We start from the raw sequence: 17,968 nt of genomic DNA, 5'->3' as shown, positions 1-17,968 counted from the left end.
GGTCGTCTTTGGAGTTGTCGACGTTTGCGGTCTTGAGGAGTGCTGCGTATTGGCTAGCGAGACACAAGATGCCTTCACTTACGGTTCTCTGAGTTTTGGGCAACCGAGATCAGGTTCAATCGTATTCAACTCGAACCAGAAAAAGCCTCGGATCTACGTCCATACGCATCGCGGTTTCACCTTCATCACGGGTGCAACAGACAACGTGTAAGCTACATCAGCCGAGTCCACGAGAAGAAACGTCAGACAATGGTCCATGTCCTTCGAGCCCTCACCAAACATCAAATCATGACCAAGAAGTTGAACATCGACAACGTGTATAAAACGAGCCACTACAACCGAGCAATCAATCACGCAATCCCGTCCTTCTCATCACCAACACGCCAGAGCAGCGGCAAACATCTCCTTCACAGAACTACAACACCAAGTTCCTAACTCTCACATCACGCAGACATGAAGTTGAACATCCTAACACTGACCACCCTCCTGGCCTGGGCCTCAGCCGCGCCACAGGACCCCCAAGTGCCCCCAGTATCAACCTCCATCACCACAATCACCGTCGACGGCCAGCCGCCCGCGCCCACCGAACCCATCCCAAACAACCCCGGCCCGGACCCTGCTCCCGCTCCCGCCCCCGTCCCCGCTCCCGCGCCGGCTCCCTCAGACCCATCGCAGCCTTCACCCGCCCCCGGCGGCGCCCACTGCGTCTGCGGCGCAACCTACTGCGGCAAAGTCCTCGTCGGCTTCCAAGGTACCCTCTCCCTCCTTCTCCCTCTCTCTCACACTCTTACCTCCTCGCCTCCTTTCTTCCATCACCAGAACCCTCCAAATCCCTAACTCCCCATGTGTAGGCTACACAACCGAGCAAGTAGGCCAAGGCTACTGCGCAACCCCAGGCACAGACTGCGCCGCCGCCGCACCCGCCGTCGAGTCCCTCGAAAACACCCTCTTTGTCTGCATCTGCGCGCCGGGCCAAAAGACGGGCTCCGCCATCGAGCTCATCTGCCCCTGCCAGGGCCGCTGCAAGAATGACGAGCCCGACTTTATCGGCCGCTGCGAGACGCCGTGTAATCTCGGCTGCGCTGCCGCTTCCGCTTCTGCCGCGCCTGCGCCGTCGGTGCCGTCGTCGCCGAGTATGAGCGCTTTTGCGGGGATTCCCGCTGCGCCCCCTGCTGCTGCTGCTAGAAGACGGTTGTAAGGAGGGATGATGTGAGGTTTATCTTGCTTTGTTCGCTTCTGTGCGAATGTTGGGCGGCTTTTTATTCTCCTTTGCCTTTTTTATTATATTTCCTCTGCGTCTTTGTTGCGGGTCAACGATGACTGGGATAGGGTATTTTATAATTCAGAACCCCATGAAGGGTCTGAGTCCTACGCTCTCTTTGGCTTGATCAGGAATAGGGGGGATTATCGCGGCAAATATGCATACTGTTCTTTGAGGGGGGGGGGTTCAGATCCCCCTCTGGGTCTAGATACCGGACATTCATTCAGAGTCTTGATTAAGCAGTCTTGCCCACCCAATCACCTTTTGTTGATGTAGATTTCTCACGACCGTGACTGTGACGGCGACTCCAAACACGTTGCTTACGTCTTCCCTTTAACATTGTTCTTGATCAGAGACGGGGTGGACTTGATCCGCTCAAGTTGCAGGACAAAAGACCTCACGAGAAGCAGCTTCTCATATGACAAGCGCACTGTAAGCGTGACATGTATTTAATTCATACTTTGCGAACCGAAACTACCGCTTGCGTCCTTTCGTCACAGTATTTACAAACGCGCTTGAACAAGGCCCAAAAAAAGGGAGAAGAAAGCAAAATAGCCAAGAGACATGTGTGTTCATGACGGAGAGCTCCTTGTAGATGCAGCGCCTCTAGTGGGAAAGATCAGATGCTTCCCGAGTCCAAAAAATCTGCGCGATACGAGATCTCTCTAGAATCTATGTTGCTCGGGTTTCGACGGCTGCTTTGATTGCTACATTACAGAATTCATGGTCAGTACGCCGCGTCTGGTGAACGGAGGAGGGGAGGAGAAGGGGGGGGGCACAAACCGTCGCAAGTCACTTTGGCGTCACCAAACAACATGCGAGTTCCGGGCATGTAGAACATGGGATTCGGTACGTCGGCTGTTGCACGGTTAGTCCAGTCATCCCAGAAAACTTCTCTCCAAATGTTCTCCAAATACTCACCATATCCACTGGCCATGCCCCTCTTCATCACAATAACCTGCTTGCTCTTCCACGCCTGGAGCACAGGCATACCCGCAATCGGGCTACCGGGCTCCAACGCAATCGGATTGACAGTATCATTCGCCCCAATCACAAGCGTCACGTCCGTCTCCCCAAAGTCGTCGTTAATCTCGTCCATCTCGAGCACGATGTCGTACGGCACGCTCGCCTCCGCCAGGAGCACGTTACATTGGCCCGGCATGCGGCCCGCGACGGGGTGAATTGCGAAGCGGACGTTAATACCCTTGGACCGTAGCATGCCCGTGATCTCGCTGATGGCGTACTGCGCCTTGGCGACAGCCATGCCGTAGCCGACGACAATGATTACGTTCTCGGCGTTGACGAGCGCCTCGGCCGTGTCCTCGACGTTTGTCTGCGTCACGACGCCTTCCATTTTGTAGTCTGTCTGTACGGGCGTCGAGGAGATGCCGCCAAAGAGGACGTTGGTGAGGGACCGGTTCATGGCGACGCACATGATGTACGAGAGGATGGAGCCCGATACGCCAATGAGCGCGCCGACGGTCGTGAGGAGCGGGTTGTCGAGCATGAAGCCCTCGGCGACGAGGGCGAAACCCGAGTAGGCGTTGAGCACGGTGATGACGACGGGCATGTCTGCGCCGCCGATGGCTGCGGTGGTGGTGTACCCCTTTGCGAAGGACAGAATCGTGTTGGCGGAGAGCGCCATGGCGGCGATCATGGGAGAGCCGGGGGCGAGTGTGACAAAGGCGCCCATGGTGCCGATGTTGGCGGCCAGCATGCTCGAGTTGAGGAGGTGCTTGCCGGGGAAGACGAGGGGTTTGGAGGACATTTTGCCGGCGAGCTTGAGGAAGGCGACGATGGAGCCGGTGAAGGTGATGCCGCCGATGAGGACGCCGAGGTAGCCCGTGACGAGGTGCAGCGTCGAGATGTCGTCAATGTGCGCCATGACGCTGCCGATGGAGGTCAGCACGGCGGCGAGGCCGACGACGGAGTGTAGTGCCGCGACGGTCTGCGGGAGGTCGGTGGGCGTGATACGTTTGCCGATGACGAGGCCTGCGATGCCACCTAGGGCCGCGAGACCGGCGAACTGCGTGAGGACTTCCGGGGAGAAGCCGACGGCCAACAACGAAGCCAGCACGCCGGAGCCGACGCCGAGCATGCCGAGCATGTTGCCCATGCGGGCGGTCGTCTGGGAGGCGAGGCTGGAGAGGGAGCTGATGCAGAGGACGGAGGAGACGGCGTAGCCTGCCTGGACGAGCCCCGCGGCGCCGGTGGCGGCGGCGGCGATGTAGCCTCCGCCAAAGAGGGCTGCTGGCACGGCGTAGAGCCAGGGGTATTCGGGGGGGTCGGTGGGCCGCTTGAACATGTCGAGCATGCGCTTCGTGAGGACGAAGCCGCCGGATACGTTTACAAAGGCGAGGAGGACGGAGGCGGCGCCGAGGGCTTGGGGGATCGTTTGGGGGAGGTAGCCTCCGCCTAGGATGAAGAGGCCGCCGATGCCGACCATGCCTGTGGTTGTTAGTCCAACTGTCTCCCTTTTCCATAGTTGTCAATAAACTTACCTGAGATGGCGTTGGTGACGCTCATGAGGGGCGAGTGAAGCGCGGGCGAGACGCCCCAGACGACGCGGTAGCCGATCAAGGAGGCCAGCGCAAACGTGAAAGCGTTGCCCATGAACAGGGGGCCCGTCATCTTCCCCAGGGCCAGCATTGTGCCCATGCCGGCCGTGACGGTCGCCACCTCGCGGGACGTCTTCTGGAAGGGGGTCAGGGCCACGGTTTTGGCTTCCGACGCGACGGTCAGCGGCGGTGGCGGGGCCGGAGGCGGGGCTTTTCGGGGCGGCGGGGGCAGGACGTCGCCCTTGAGGGTGACGACGGCGCCGCGCACGACCTCGTCGGCGAGATCGATGCCGAATTCCTTGTCCTTTGGCGCCATTGAAAGCAGGAACTTGGTCACGTTGTTGGAGTAGAGTGTCGAGGATTGCGTTGGTAGTCTGGAGGGGAGATCGGTGTAACCTACGTCGTGTAAGTCGTCAATCTTTCCAGAAGTCATGCTGCATACCACTCACCAATGATCTTGACGTCCTTGTAAACGTAAAGCTCGCCAGGCTTCGTCTTTTCGCAGTTCCCGCCAGCCTCAGCCGCCAAATCAACAACCACGGAGCCGGGCTTCATGGCCTCGAGCATGGACTTGGTAATCAGCTTGGGCGCAGGCTTGCCCGGGATCAGCGCGGTGGTGACAATGATGTCGACCTCGCGCGCCTGCTCGTAAAAGAGCTTCATCTCGGCCTCGATAAACTCCTTGGACATCTCCTTGGCGTACCCACCCGCGCCAGACCCGTCCTCCTTGATGTCCACCTCGATGAACTCGGCGCCGAGCGACTGCACCTGCTCCCTCGCCGCAGGACGCGTGTCGAAGCCCCGCACAATGGCACCCAGTCGCCGCGCCGTCGCAATGGCGCTGAGACCCGCGACTCCCGCGCCGATGACGAGCACTTTACAGGGCGGGATCTTGCCCGCGGCCGTCACCTGGCCCGTGAGGAAGCGGCCAAAGTTGTTGGAGGCCTCGAGAACGGCCTTGTAGCCGGCAATGTTGGCCATGGAGCTGAGGGCGTCAAACACCTGCGCGCGGGAGATGCGCGGGATGAGGTCCATGGCAAAAGACGTGGCCTTTTGCGCGGCCAGCTTGTCGACGAGCGGCTTGTTCTGCGCGGGCTGCAGGAACGAGATGACCGTCTGGTGCGCCTTCATGAGGTCGATCTCGGACGGGAGCGGGCTGCGGACCTTGAGCACGACGTCGGCGCCGGACCAGACCTGTTGCGGGTGCTCGACGAGCGTCGCGCCGGCGCGGTCGTAGGCCTCGTCGGGGAAATCGGCCTCGGCGCCGGCGCCGCGCTCGACAATGACCTTTGCGAAGCCCTTTTTGAGGAGGAGCGCCACGTTCTGCGGGGTTAGTGCGACGCGGCGCTCGTTGAGGTAGATTTCTTTTGGCACGCCGACGGTGAGCTGCGCGTACGGCACGGACTGCGGTTCTGCGACTGTTGAGTAGGTCGCTGCCGGTGTAGCCGTGGGGCCGGAGCTGGAGCCGGAACTAGAGCCAGTTGAGACTACCGAAGCATGGCGGATGAGCTGGAGAGGCCGGGCAGAGACGGCCGGGACGAGAGCTTTGGTCTGGCGGCGGGCTCGCGCGTGGGTGGATTGCCACTTGCTGGTGACGACGACAGATGCCGGTGCTACGGCTGCATGCGGGGGAACAAGTAGACTGCGTTAGTAAATCGCAAGCGCCGGATTTCGAAGCAATTGGGAGGTTGCTCCTCCTGATGTCTTCATGGGGACCGAGAACTCCGTAGCTTACCTGCTAGACCATTCCGCCACGCGCGGGGGACGACGAGCCGGCCGGAAGAAGCGCGGGAGGAGCACACGTTGTAGGCCAGAGTTGGCCGCAGGACAGAGAGGTTCGCCATGGCGGCGAGGCTTCGAGCATTCAGGCTAACGAAGCCGGGGCGACGGGGATGTCGGGCAGGCCCTTTTCATCTGCTCGCGACCACTGCCGGGGGCCGTCGGTGAAGCAGATGAGCTGTGGCAGGGAAGCAGCTCTAGGATACCGTGTCGGTTGACAAAAGATAGCGACGGTACGCAATGGGGGGAGAGAAAGATGGGGGGAGAGAAAGATGGGGGGAGAGAAAGATGGGAGGGAGAAAGAAGAGAATGGGAGATGTGAATTGGATAGAGTTGGATCGACTTTTGCGGCCAAAGAAGAGAACAACGAGACAACGGGCTTGTACCGTGTCACGTTTTGTTCAGCCGTTGGACTCGTTCCATGCTCGTCCTCGTCTCCGTCCTCGTCTTCGTCCTCGTCACTACTTTGAGCTGCCTCCCCCCGCCCCTCCTCGTCCATCACCCGCGCATCCGGATCCTTGTTCTCTCCCACCATGGCCAACCCCCCCAGGTTCGTTGCATCCCAAGACGGGAAGTGCAGAATCGGTTCAGGCGTGTCGCAGATGTCGCAGCGCGAGCTCCAAGCTCCTCCAATCATTAGCCGACCTCGAGGTTGTTTGGAGTAGTCTGCGTGGTCTGCCAAGTTGGCTTTTACCCCCTTCCGCAGCTCTTTACGGCTTGTTCCAAGGTTCCCCTCATTGGCATGTGCGGTAGAAAGCGCGGTACTTTGTGGGAGAACACCTGGAGGAGAGACAGTGTCGCAGACGCTAGGTAGAGTACATGTTGTGTGAGAGTTTCGAGGCATTGGAGAGAGGTACCTTTCGACGGATGTGGTCATTGGTGGTGTGAGGTGTTGGTGGAAGTGGTCTGGTGCATGCTTCCGTGCAGGGAAAGGAGCCGCAGCTTGGCCCCGTACTTGCCCCTTCCCCAGTCTTCCAGTGCGGGGTATGGGGCCGCGTGCACTAAACATGGCGCTAAAACACGGGGATGGCCTTATCCCCCGCCATTTCGAAGCTCGCGATAAGTTGATAAGGCCCGATAAGCCTGCAATGCCAGGCCCATCGTAGGTGGTACCTAACCTACTTACTCTCTCCAAGCTTCCATGCCTTTTGCCATTTTATCCATCGGGACCTTTTTTTCCTTTTCGTCCGATGAGAGATTGATAAAGCACTGGGAGGCTTCATGGAACGCTGATTAATGCTCGCCCAGACTGAGGCCGAGCACCCTTGGCCTATGTTTCTGTCCCGTGTTTGTTTCCCGCGTCTCAGTGACCATGGAACATGCAGCTGGGTTTGTCAAGATCCCGCCTCTTCCGGGCTCTGATGTAGGCGACTTTTGGCGGGTGCCTTCTTGTTCCTGACTGGGGACAAAAGTGATGTCTTAAATCCTGGACCAGCCAGCATCGAAGACTCGAGTGATGTGTTGATAGATTGAGCTCATTGTCTTCCTGTCATCATTTTGATCGCATTTCAAGAGTGTCCAGAAAGTCAAGACGAACGTGTCACATGCACGAAACACGAGAACGTATCCGCGACTTGCATTGCATGGCATGCATGTAGCGCACAGAAGGGAAGGCAGACAGACGTGCATCGGCTGCTTCGGAGCGACGGAGCAGAGCGAGAGAGCCAGTGCAGATTCGGCAGGCAGACAGACAACCAATAAGACCCGTCATTCCGAAGGGGGTAGAAGATGTTCCGAACCAAGGTAGGTATGTTAGTCATAGGGTAGTGGAGGATTAATGATGCTCGACAGCATTCGCATGGATTGGCATCTTCTAAGGGAAACAGTCGTTCGGCAACCTTAAAGAGGGTTTACATCAAGTCCAACTGTCTACCTTATGCTACTTTGGCTATCTTGACTACATACATACTACCGCTAGCCACTTCACGCAATGTAGAAACGTCAATCGACAAGTTGTCCGTGGGCCCAAAGCCCATTTTCTGGGAGATTTTATAGTCGCAACCTAACGTCAGCTGAAGTATTCTCGTTTCTCTCAAATGTTCTTGAGCCCCTTTGAATCATCTGAAGCCATTCGAAAGTCACTCGGTAGCATCATGTAGCAAGATAATCGTAGGTAAGCAAGTAGGCCGCTTTAGGCTGGCAGCGTCACACAATCAACACAGCAAAGCCACACAGTCAAGTTCAACAGACTCCAAAGGAAGAGAGAGAGGAGAAACAAAAAGTGCAAAAAAGATAGCTCCCGAGCGTGGAGTCGAACTCGAGGGGTCGAGGTCCGTCTCGTAAGACATGTGGAAATCCCACGACCCCAGCTGAGTGTTCCATATTAACCGCTGGGCTATAGCGCCCAAAGGTGTTGAAACCCCCGTTTGCTTGTGGGATGAGGAGAACGCGCTGGTCATGAAGGCTTGCGTTTGCCGGCCGGCGTGGCCGTTGAGGTCGTTGTGGTGTGAAAGGGGCTTGACCTGGATGGTATTAAGGCTTGTGTTCGGGAGGAGCTGACCGGGACCGGGTTGACGATGTGTAGGGGCTGAGTCTATTAGCCGCACCTGTATGGTATTCCTAGCTACCTCTAGTTCCAGTCCAGACTTCCTTTTGTCCACCGTAGCCTTTTTGAATATGCCCCCCTGTGGTCCGTTGGACATGATGCCCCGTAACAAACCATCTATCGCCATGTCCACCCTGCTCGTCACCAAAAATATATGTACCCAAGACCGCCCCCCCCCCCCCCCCCCCCTCACTGCAAAAACGAGTCATCATCCTCGACAAGTCCCATCATCTGCTGGTTACTATAAAACCAAACCTCCAACTGCGCCGCGTTCCCCATCCACATCATCTGGTTCAGCGCACCGGATCCGGCCCCGGCACCGTTCATACCATCCTCTCCGCTAGTCATCCCCGACATCTGCTCCGACGCAGGCCCCACTTCCGACGACGACGACGACGACGACGACGACGACGACGACTGCGGATGCCCAGACGCCGGCGGGAACCCGAGCGCCGTGAGATACTTATCCATCTCCTGGCCCTGCTCCTCCGACTGCTGCTGCGCGCTGTTGTCGTTGCTGTTGCTGCCGCTGTTCCGCATCTCAACGTACCGGAACGCGACGTTATACAGAACCTGAAAGAGGCGGTACAGCCGCGCCGACGCCTCGGTGAACGCCTTTGCGCCCTGGATCGAGGTGACGAACCCCTGGAGCCGGGCGAGGTCCGAGGTGTCGCTTGTTTCCATCACCTGGCAGAAGATTACAATGAAGGGGACAAAGGGGGAGAAGAGGATGGTCCTGGGCCATTGTTAGTTTTGAATTGTGATATTCGGTAGAGTATCGGATGTCAGGGGTGTGAGACGTACCAGTTCATGTACATGGGAAACAGGTAGTATGCGCCCTTCGCCATGATGGCCATGCAATCCTCGTGCCGCTGCAGCGTCGCCCTCGCGGCGTTGATGCACTCTGTTCCGAAAGTCGTCGCGGAGCCGGGGGGCGAGGGGACGGCGCGGTAGATGATTGTCAGCAGCGATAGCCTCAGCAATCGCCTCGGGGCTGTACAGCTGCTCGTACGTCTTGCCCTGGATGCGCGAGACAATGACCCACAGACAGAAATAGCTCATGAGGGCGCCGTGCATCTTGCTGGCGCTCGAGGGGTAGGGGGCCGTGACGTCGTAGTCCTGGATCGTCGAGGGGCGGCCGAGGCGGAGGGAGAGGGACTTGTCGATGAAGTAGACGGACCAGAAGAGAAAGATTTTGTATTCCTCGTCGTCTGGGTTCGTGGTGCTGGGGCCGGTGGTCGTGGTGGTGTTGCATGGCCCCGTGCCGGTTCCGCTTATGGAGAGGGAGGAGGAGGAGGAGGAGGAGGAGGATGATGCTGCGCGGTGGTAGCCTAGTGTTTGGCAGAGTTAGGCCGAGGCTACGTTCAAGGTCCAGGCGAGGCTTGGTTTTGCTACTTCCATTGCGTGGTAGGCCTGGTCGGATGTTAGCTATATGCGTGGAAGGATACAGATGTCGGAGAGAATCATACACCAAACAAGAGGGCTACAATCATGTCCATCGTGGCCGGGAGGTGCAGAGGCAGATTGGCGAGGGCGGTCTGGAGGTTCCCCCGACAGAGGGTGCCCATCTTGACGCACTCCTCCCTGAGCTGCGCCGTCGCCGTCTTGGACTGCGTCATGTCGGTGTACAGGCTCTCGAGGCCGGCGTTGACGATGATGAACTCGGCCTCGTTGAACTCTGTCGGCGCAAAGTAGACCTTGAGGACCAGGTCCGTGAAGTGGTCCGGGTGGAGGAAGGTCGTCACCCACTCGAGGCCCAGCGTCTTTTGAGCTGTTTGAGAAGTTAGCTTACGTTTCTTCGTGGGTGTTGCCTTGAGGGTTGGTTGAGACTGAAGCAGCGCACCTTTTGCCTCGCGGATGATGTTGACGGCGGACTGCACAGGCGGCATCTCGCACTCGCCAAACGCCGGCCTGGCCACGGGTTTCGCCTGCGGGTACGTCAGCTCGTGGCACGCGGGCTGGTGGCGGAGCGCCTCGACGAGCGAGTGCAGGGCGTCGAGGGTCTCGCGCATCTCGAGCACCGAGGACCCGTCGCCGTCGGTCTTGCGGAGGAAGTCGTGGGCGAAGATGGACTGGGCCGTCATGGAGGACTCGCCCTCGACCAGGGGGTCTGTCGTGTGCTGCTGTTGTGTAGACGTGCTGGCTGGTGTCGTTGATATGGAGGACGAGGCGACGGTCTCGCGCTGGATGGGCGCCGGCGGGCCGCCTCCTGATGCTCCTCCTCCGGGGGTGGCGGTTGATCCCGAGACTGAGGCTGCTGTTGATGGTGCTGCTGATGCTGGTGCTTGGAGGGGAAACTGGAGTTTGAGGTCCTCGAGGAGACGGACCACGCCGTCGAGGCGGCGGTCTATTGGGTCGATCTTCCTTTCACTGGTAGGGGTTAGCTGTGAACGAACATGCGAGTGAGGACGAGATTGACTATTGGAGGCGTGATGAGAATGCGGGTTCTCTTCTCTTTGGGCTTGAGCCCCGAAGTGTTTTGACACTCGATGCCGGCGTGCTGGCAGTGAGCACATGGTTCCTCTCTATCACAGCGAATCTAAGAAGGGAGGGGGTTCACATCGTCAGCCCTTACGTCCAATGGATAGTGTTGAGTGACATGATGACATGGGCCAATGAAGAGTGAGACAACGTACTTTACGGGCACGGCAAGCATCGCACTAAACGAACATGTTAGTTTGGGTGTGATTCACAACGACTGGGTACTATGAGGGTCTACTTTCCGCTCGCTTGATGGGGAGATTGGCGCCGCCCACGCCGCCAGCAGCGGAGGGACCAGCCCCGGCAGAAGATCCGGCGTCCATTCTTGACTCGGCGACGAGTTGCCAAATTTGATCAAGGTAAGGTAGCTTCACTTCGAGAAGGGGGTAAGTGGTACCCCGAGAAGCAAGGGTAGTTCCTCTGAGACTCGGAGGCGATCCGGCGGGGCGGGTTGAATGAGATCCGAAATCTAGATTGTCGTCGTACAGAGGATGCCAAGGAGAAACGCCCGGGGTTTGGATGAATTCGGGGCCCGAAAGAGACGGGATCACGAGAAAGCGGGCGTAGTGGTTCGGAACCTCAATAATTCGCGGCGGGGATGAGGTCGCGGCCCGGGGGCAACTCAGAAGAACGGGAGCGGCGCGCGCGGGTTCCGCTTCCGGCGGATTTTATGGAGCAGAGGTGCGGCCCTGTGGCTGTGGCTGTGGCTGTGGCTGTGGCTGTGGCTATGGCTGTGGCTGTAATTCTGCCGCTAGTCAAGTCCGCAGTCGAGGCTTAGAATAGCATGCAGGTCACCTTTACGGATACGCGGTAAATGTTTTTAGAAAGGGAAAAAAGATCAGAAAGGAAGGGATTCTCGACCCCATATGAGGAGGTGTGGGATGGAAAGGCACTCGTTGCAGAACGCATGCACGATTTTTAGTAATTCAGATCCCTCTCCCCCTTCCCCCGTGCTCACCCCCTTGCGATGGATCCTTTTCAGGGGTCTGGGTGACGGCACAGCTCTACGATTCAGGGCTCACCCAGGCTCAGACGCGGTGGTTCGCGCCGGATAGACCGCTGCTGTAGAGACGCATCTGAACTGGGGTCACGGGCTATGGATGGAAACTAGCTAGGGAACAGTAGGGCTATGATTCGCCGGTAGGAGGTGTGTCGATCCCGAACTCGCAGTGTTCTCATGTTCTAGCGTGGCCCGTTGTAGTCTATTCAAACGTATTCCCACCGGCAATGCCAGGGCCACATCGCCGGCATGGACGCATTTGGATCTGTGAATGCCCGTGATAGGTAGGAAGAGGCATGGACAAGCCCGCACCTCCTGACGGGAAGGGGAACGGGGAACGGGGAACGGGGATTAGCTCTATATCTGTGAGTAGAGACGGTGTATAGGCCTTTTCCATCGTCCGCTAGTCCTTCCGGCCGGCGGCTCCATAAGCCAGGTCGACTCCGGACGCGACTATATGGAGGGCATCTTGCCGCATGCTGTTCTGCTTGAATCGAGTATGACATCTCGGAGACGAAAGAGAACAAAGATGGCGAGTAGCTCGATGCCAACTTGTTAGCTCAACTTACCGCAATGCGTCTGGCAGAATCATCCGGCATGGTTAGTCACAGCGACATATTGTCCAGAGGTGCCACAAAGATGGCACCTAGGTAGGTAACTTGTAAGTAGCCCCACCTCCGAAGGGTCGGCGCGGCGCCGTAGCGTCTCAGATATCGCCGCTCCGCCCGGCGAGGAGTCATCGGCATCATCGACGTCGGACTCGGCCAAACCAAAACATCCTGCTGACATTTTATCGCACAGCAATCGGGGAACACCTTTAGCCTTTAATGGTTTGGGATGAAAGGAAATCTGGAGATGTCTGGAATCTCGCGCCCCGAGAGCACCGCACCCCGCGCAGAGCAACGCAGTGGGCGCCCGGGCGCGCTGAACCCACGGCCCCCGCCGTGAGCCTGCCAAGCTACACTCCACCAATCAATCAAACCCGCCCCTGCACGTTGAACGCACCGAAGCGGGAGGGGGGGGGGGGGGCACTCCTGTCCGGGCGGTGGGCCTCTCGCTTCCATGACGGCGGTCCGCGGGAGAGCTTGGCTTCAACAGCAGCAGCAGCAGCTTCAATGACGGAAACTTCTGCGACGCTCTGGCGATCCGTCATCTCGCGTTTGTGCGTATTTCATTTTCCGGAGTGCAAATGCCACATGCGAGATTTCGACCGAACGTGTGTCACTTGCAAACAATGCGCGTTTGTAAAAAATATTCTTTTCACGGAAGTACACCACATGACTTAACCCGCTCGTCTGGTACTCTCGCTCGTCTCATCTACAAGAGAACCAACCCGCCGGCTCACATCTCTTGATATTGCCAACACACCACGCGACACAAACGAACTAGCTCAGATTTGGGGCGAACCCACAAAACCCTGTCAACTGCGGCTCTCATCGACACCAGTCACCAACCCGCCCAACATGGGGGCCGAAGCCGAAAAGAAGGAGCACAGTCCGGCTGAGGATACCGTCGCCGCCATTGCTTCACCAAACGAAGCTGTCAAGGAAGAGGGCGGCGCATTCAAGGCCTACTTGGTATGATCAATCGACCGACCTTTGCTCCAGCGTAAGGAGAGAATGCTAACAACAGATATCTCCCAGAGAATCTTCTCCTTCGGGGGACCCTTTGAAAAGTTCCTGCAAGCCGTCTCGATCGTATGCGCCATTGGCGCCGGAGCAGGCGTGGCCCTTCAAAACTTGATCTTTGGCAGCTTCGTCACCACCATCCAAGACTTCACCACCGGCCAGTCCACCCCTCAACACTTTCGCAATGAAGTCTCAAAGCTCGCGTAAGTCTCCATCTCGCCTTCCACAGATCAAACCGAGCTGACACCCCCAGGCTCTACTTTGTCTACCTCGGCATCGCGCGATTCGTCCTCGCCTACGGCTACATCTCCCTGATGACCTTCTCCGCCTACCGCATCACTCGAAACATCCGCCACGCCTACCTCCACGCCGCCCTCCGCCAGGAAGTCGCCTTTTACGATATCGGCTCCGGCGGCTCCATCGCCACCCAGGCCATCTCCAACGGCCGCCTCATCCAGGTCGGCATCGCGGAGAAGCTCGCCTTGACCTTCCAGGGGCTCGCCGTCTTCGTCACCGCCTTCGTCATCGCCTTTGCGACGCAGTGGAAGCTGACGCTCATCGTGTGCTGCATCGCGCCCCTGATTCTGGTCGTCATGGGCGTCGTCTCGACCATTGAAGCTGGGCTCGAGACAAAGATTCTCGACATCTACGCCCAGGCGGGCTCCTTTTCCGAGGGAATCCTCTCGAGCGCGCGGACCGTCCACGCCTTTGAGATCCGGTCGCGGCTGGTGCAGAAGTTTGACAGGTTCCTCGAGGACGCCCACCGCATCGGCAACAAGAAGTCGGCATTATTTGGCGTGCTCTTTTCGTTCGAGTACTTTGTCATCTACGCCGGCTTCGCTCTGGCTTTCTGGCAGGGCATCCACATGCTGAACCGGGGCGAGATTACCGAGTCTGGAGACATCTTTACGTGAGTGTGCAGTCGCAGCGCTTGGAAACCTTCTTGCTGACAATTTTCTCAGAGTCCTCCTGTCCGTGGTCATCGGCGCAACGAGCTTGACCATGCTGGCGCCCTACATCATCGAATTCACCCGCGCCGCCTCCGCCGCCGCCCAGCTCTTCAAGCTCATCGACCGCGTCTCCGAGATTGACCCCTTTGACAAGTCGGGCCACCAGCCCACCGAGACCGTCGGCGTCGTCGACCTCGAGAACGTGTCCTTTGAGTACCCGACGCGCCCCGGCGTCACGGTGCTGGACAACTACTCACTCCATGTGCCCGCGGGCAAGGTGACGGCGCTCGTGGGATCGAGCGGCTCCGGCAAGAGCACAATCATTGGGTTGATTGAGCGGTGGTATAACCCCAAGTCGGGCACCATAAAGCTCGACGGCCAGCCGATCAACGAGCTGAACCTCAACTGGCTCAGGAAGAATGTCCGGCTCGTGCAGCAGGTGAGATGAGATGCATCTACAATTTGAACCAAATCTGACAATTGCAGGAACCCGTTCTCTTCCAGGGAACAGTCTTTGACAACATTGCAAACGGCCTCGTCGGAACCCCATGGGAGAAATCCCCTCGCGAGGAGCAACTCCGCCGCGTCCAGGACGCCGCCAAGATCGCCTTCGCCCACGACTTCGTCTCCCAGCTGCCTGAAGGCTACGACACAATGATTGGCGAGCGCGGCGGCCTCTTGTCAGGCGGCCAGAAGCAGCGCGTCGCCATCGCGCGGAGCATCATCTCGGAGCCCAAGGTGCTCCTCCTCGACGAGGCCACCAGCGCCCTGGACCCGCACGCCGAGGGTGTCGTGCAGCAGGCCCTCGACAAGGCGGCCGAGGGCCGCACGACGATTGTCATTGCCCACAAGCTCGCCACCATCCGCAAGGCGGATAACATTGTCGTCATGAACAAGGGCGCCATTGTCGAGCAGGGGACGCATGAGGGTTTGCTGGCGCAGGGCGGTGCGTATACGCGCCTCGTGAGGGCGCAAAACTTGAATGTGGCTGAAGAAGGGTCTATTACGGAGACAGAGGAAGAGGAGGATGAGGCGGTGACCGCGGCGGCGGCAGCCGGAAAGGAGGGTATCGAGCTCACCAAAACCATGAGCCGGTACCGGACGACGGACCAGACGCGCATGGAGGCGCAGAAGGAGCGCGACAACTTTGATCACTACAAGCCCATCGGCCTCATCAGCGTCGTCATCCGCATGGTGCGCGAGACCCCCGAGCTGAAGTGGGCTTACCTCGCGACTCTGGTGGCCGTGGTAGTCGCCGGTGAGTCCCTCCCTCCCATTCTTCATCATGCTCTGATAGCTAACCCAATTCTAGCCGGCGCGTTCCCCGGCCAATCCCTCGTCATCGCAAACCTCGTCGACGTCTTCACAATGACGGGCTCCGAGATGATCACCAAGGGCAACTTCTACTCCCTCATGTTCTTCGTCCTCGCCCTCGGCGTGCTCTGCTGCTACTTCGTCATGGGCTGGGCCACAAACGTCATCGCCCAGGGGCTCAACCACAAGCTCCGCCGGCAGTCCCTCAACGACTTTCTCCGGCAGGACCTGCAGTTCTTCGACCGCGTCGAGAACAACACGGGCGCGCTCGCGAGCCGCCTCGAGTCGAACCCGCAGGCCATCCTCGAGCTCATGGGCTTCAACATTGGCCTCATCCTCATCTCGTCTCTCAACGTCATTGCGTGCGGCATCCTCGCCATCGCCACGACGTGGAAGCTGGGTCTTGTGGTCGTGCTCGCGGGTATGCCGCCGCTCGTGAGCTCGGGGTACATCAAGGTGCGGCTCGACTCGCGCCTCGATACCAAGACGTCGAAGCGGTACTCTGCCAGCGCGGCGATTGCGTCCGAGTCCGTGACGGCGATTAGGACCGTTTCCTCTCTCGCTATTGAGGAGTCTGTTTTGAAGAGGTATACTGATGAGCTCGACAACGCCGTGAGGGCTTCGACTGGCCCCCTTTTCGTCATGACTATTGCTTTTGGACTGACGCAGGCCATTGAGTACTTTTTCATGGCTCTCGGGTTCTGGTGAGTTTCGGATGCTGCCCCTTTCCATCTCGGATGCTGACGTTCGACAAGGTACGGCTGCCGGCTGCTCTCGTTCAACGAGATCACAATGTACCAGTTCTTCGTCGCCTTCATGGGCACCTTTTTCTCCGGACAGGCCGCGTCGCAACTGTTCCAGTACTCGAGCAGTAGGTCGACTCCTCTCCGCTAGTGATCTCCCAATCTCTGACTCTTGCCAGGCATGACCAAGGGTATTAACGCCGCAAACTACCTCTTCTGGCTGCACGACCTCCAGCCGTCCATCCAGGAGACGCCCGAGAACCGCGACGCCGCGCCAAAGGCCGGAGCCTCGGTCGACTTCCAGCAGCTCCGCTTCTCGTACCCCCTCCGACCCGAAGCGCACGTCCTCGGCGCGGTCGATCTCGAGGTGAGTCCCCCCCCCTTTCCACCTTCAGTTCTCGGGGGGGGAAATAAAAATTCATATCTAACACAACCTCCAGATCAAAAAGGGCCAATTCGTCGCCCTCGTAGGCGCCTCAGGCTGCGGCAAATCCACAATGATCGCCATGCTCGAACGCTTCTACGACCCAACAACAGGCACAATCCGCATCGACGGCGACCTAGCCCTGTCAGACCTCAACCCCCGCCTCTACCGCCACATCGTCGCCCTCGTCCAGCAGGAACCAACCCTCTTCCAAGGCTCCATCCGCGAAAACATTTCTTTAGGAATCGACGCAGAGTCCCTGGACGAGACCATCCCAGACGCCCAAATCGAAGCAGCCTGCCGCGCCGCCAACGCGTGGGACTTTGTCTCCTCTCTACCCGAAGGTCTCGCGACCCCCTGCGGCAGCAGCGGGATGCAGTTGTCCGGCGGACAGAGGCAGCGCATCGCCATCGCGCGGGCGCTGATCCGCCAGCCCAAGATTTTGTTGCTCGACGAGGCGACGAGCGCGCTGGATACCGAGTCGGAGAAGGTTGTGCAGCGCGCGCTGGAGGAGGCGGCGAGGGATGGCGAGAGGATCACGGTTGCTGTTGCGCATCGGTTGTCTACTGTCAAGGACGCTGATGTGATTTGTGTGTTTTATGGTGGGAGGATCGTGGAGAGGGGCACGCATGCGCAGCTTGTTGCGAGGGGGGGTATGTATAAGCAGATGTGCGAGGCGCAGAATCTCGAGTGAGAGGAGCAAGGTTGAAGAGGTTGGAGAGGGGATGGGAGACCTTTGTTCATTCTGAGTTGTTGGGTTTCGGCTTGGGAGTTGAGCGCTTGACTCCTCCCTTAGAGCATGGCGTTTGGAAAATGGGGTTCCTGTACGATTATCTGATGCGCAACTGCGCAACTCAGTCGTTGATACTGTCCTAGAGACTTTTAGATTCGTAATGTGTAGACTCAAGAGACCCATTCTTATTCTCTATGGTGTTGGCATCACTGTCCTGCGAATTGCCGCTCCTCTAAAGATAAGTGATGCCCCGTCCCGAGATCGGAACTTGTCGACGGCCTCTCGGCACAGCAACGACGATCATCGCTCAGCTCGAGTTTCTTCCTGACTCCTGCGCCGCCCCTTTCGTGCTGGATATCGATCCCGCGGCGTGGCCCGTTCAATGTTACCATACTCCCGACTCGCGGGTTTCGACAAATAAGTCTGCCGACACTTTCAGCTGCTGCATCTTCAGACTAAACCCACTGCACCGGGCGGGCGCGAACACTGAACCCTCGATCGGGCAATGTAGCGCAGAGCGAACTCGCTTCTTTGCTGAGAAACGTGCTTCCT

At 58.5% G+C, this 17,968-nt stretch overlaps 4 protein-coding genes across 4 annotated transcripts; 2 read left to right on the top strand and 2 right to left on the bottom strand.

The window, feature by feature from the left end:
• Positions 1-327: 327 nt before the first annotated feature.
• Positions 328-1,198, top strand: BDP81DRAFT_486300 (uncharacterized protein; the record flags this gene model as incomplete). The annotated part of the gene is made up of 2 exons (XM_060595202.1): positions 328-751; positions 852-1,198. The coding sequence occupies exons 1-2, from the start codon at positions 454-456 to the stop codon at positions 1,196-1,198; spliced, it is 645 nt and encodes a 214-aa protein (XP_060451341.1). The 5' UTR covers positions 328-453.
• Positions 1,199-1,933: 735 nt separating this feature from the next.
• On the bottom strand, positions 1,934-5,663 carry BDP81DRAFT_388237 (NAD(P) transhydrogenase beta subunit; the record flags this gene model as incomplete). Its single annotated transcript, XM_060587074.1, has 6 exons — positions 1,934-1,968; positions 2,045-2,119; positions 2,183-3,709; positions 3,763-4,215; positions 4,269-5,438; positions 5,555-5,663. The coding sequence occupies 6 exons, from the start codon at positions 5,661-5,663 to the stop codon at positions 1,934-1,936; spliced, it is 3,369 nt and encodes a 1,122-aa protein (XP_060451340.1).
• A 2,669-nt stretch (positions 5,664-8,332) lies between these two features.
• Positions 8,333-10,227, bottom strand: BDP81DRAFT_456363 (uncharacterized protein; the record flags this gene model as incomplete). Its single annotated transcript, XM_060593159.1, has 5 exons — positions 8,333-8,879; positions 8,948-9,137; positions 9,193-9,474; positions 9,615-9,914; positions 9,987-10,227. 5 exons carry the CDS (start codon positions 10,225-10,227, stop codon positions 8,333-8,335), a joined length of 1,560 nt encoding a protein of 519 aa, XP_060451339.1.
• A 2,514-nt stretch (positions 10,228-12,741) lies between these two features.
• Positions 12,742-17,614, top strand: BDP81DRAFT_337205 (ABC transporter). The gene is made up of 9 exons (XM_060585970.1): positions 12,742-13,201; positions 13,268-13,455; positions 13,506-14,162; positions 14,215-14,641; positions 14,689-15,460; positions 15,515-16,220; positions 16,272-16,387; positions 16,439-16,626; positions 16,700-17,614. Exons 1-9 carry the CDS (start codon positions 13,088-13,090, stop codon positions 17,375-17,377), a joined length of 3,846 nt encoding a protein of 1,281 aa, XP_060451338.1. The 5' UTR covers positions 12,742-13,087; the 3' UTR covers positions 17,378-17,614.
• Positions 17,615-17,968: the final 354 nt, after the last annotated feature.

This window comes from Colletotrichum phormii (assembly GCF_030913505.1).
Source record: "Colletotrichum phormii strain CBS 102054 chromosome Unknown BDP81scaffold_1, whole genome shotgun sequence".
In the NCBI taxonomy this organism is placed as follows: domain Eukaryota; kingdom Fungi; phylum Ascomycota; class Sordariomycetes; order Glomerellales; family Glomerellaceae; genus Colletotrichum; species Colletotrichum phormii.
The sequence above is the reverse complement of the archived record's forward strand: the minus strand, read 5'-3'. Positions and strand labels throughout refer to the sequence as shown.

What these genes read in the sequence shown, in the direction of transcription:
- BDP81DRAFT_337205 (XM_060585970.1), top strand. Translation starts at nt 13,088, where the DNA reads ATGGGGGCCGAAGCCGAAAAGAAGGAGCACAGTCCGGCTGAGGATACC. An exon ending in GGTGGCCGTGGTAGTCGCCG is followed by an intron (nt 15,461 to 15,514) that starts GTGAGTCCCTCC and finishes ACCCAATTCTAG; the next exon opens with CCGGCGCGTTCCCCGGCCAA. An exon ending in ACTGTTCCAGTACTCGAGCA is followed by an intron (nt 16,388 to 16,438) that starts GTAGGTCGACTC and finishes GACTCTTGCCAG; the next exon opens with GCATGACCAAGGGTATTAAC.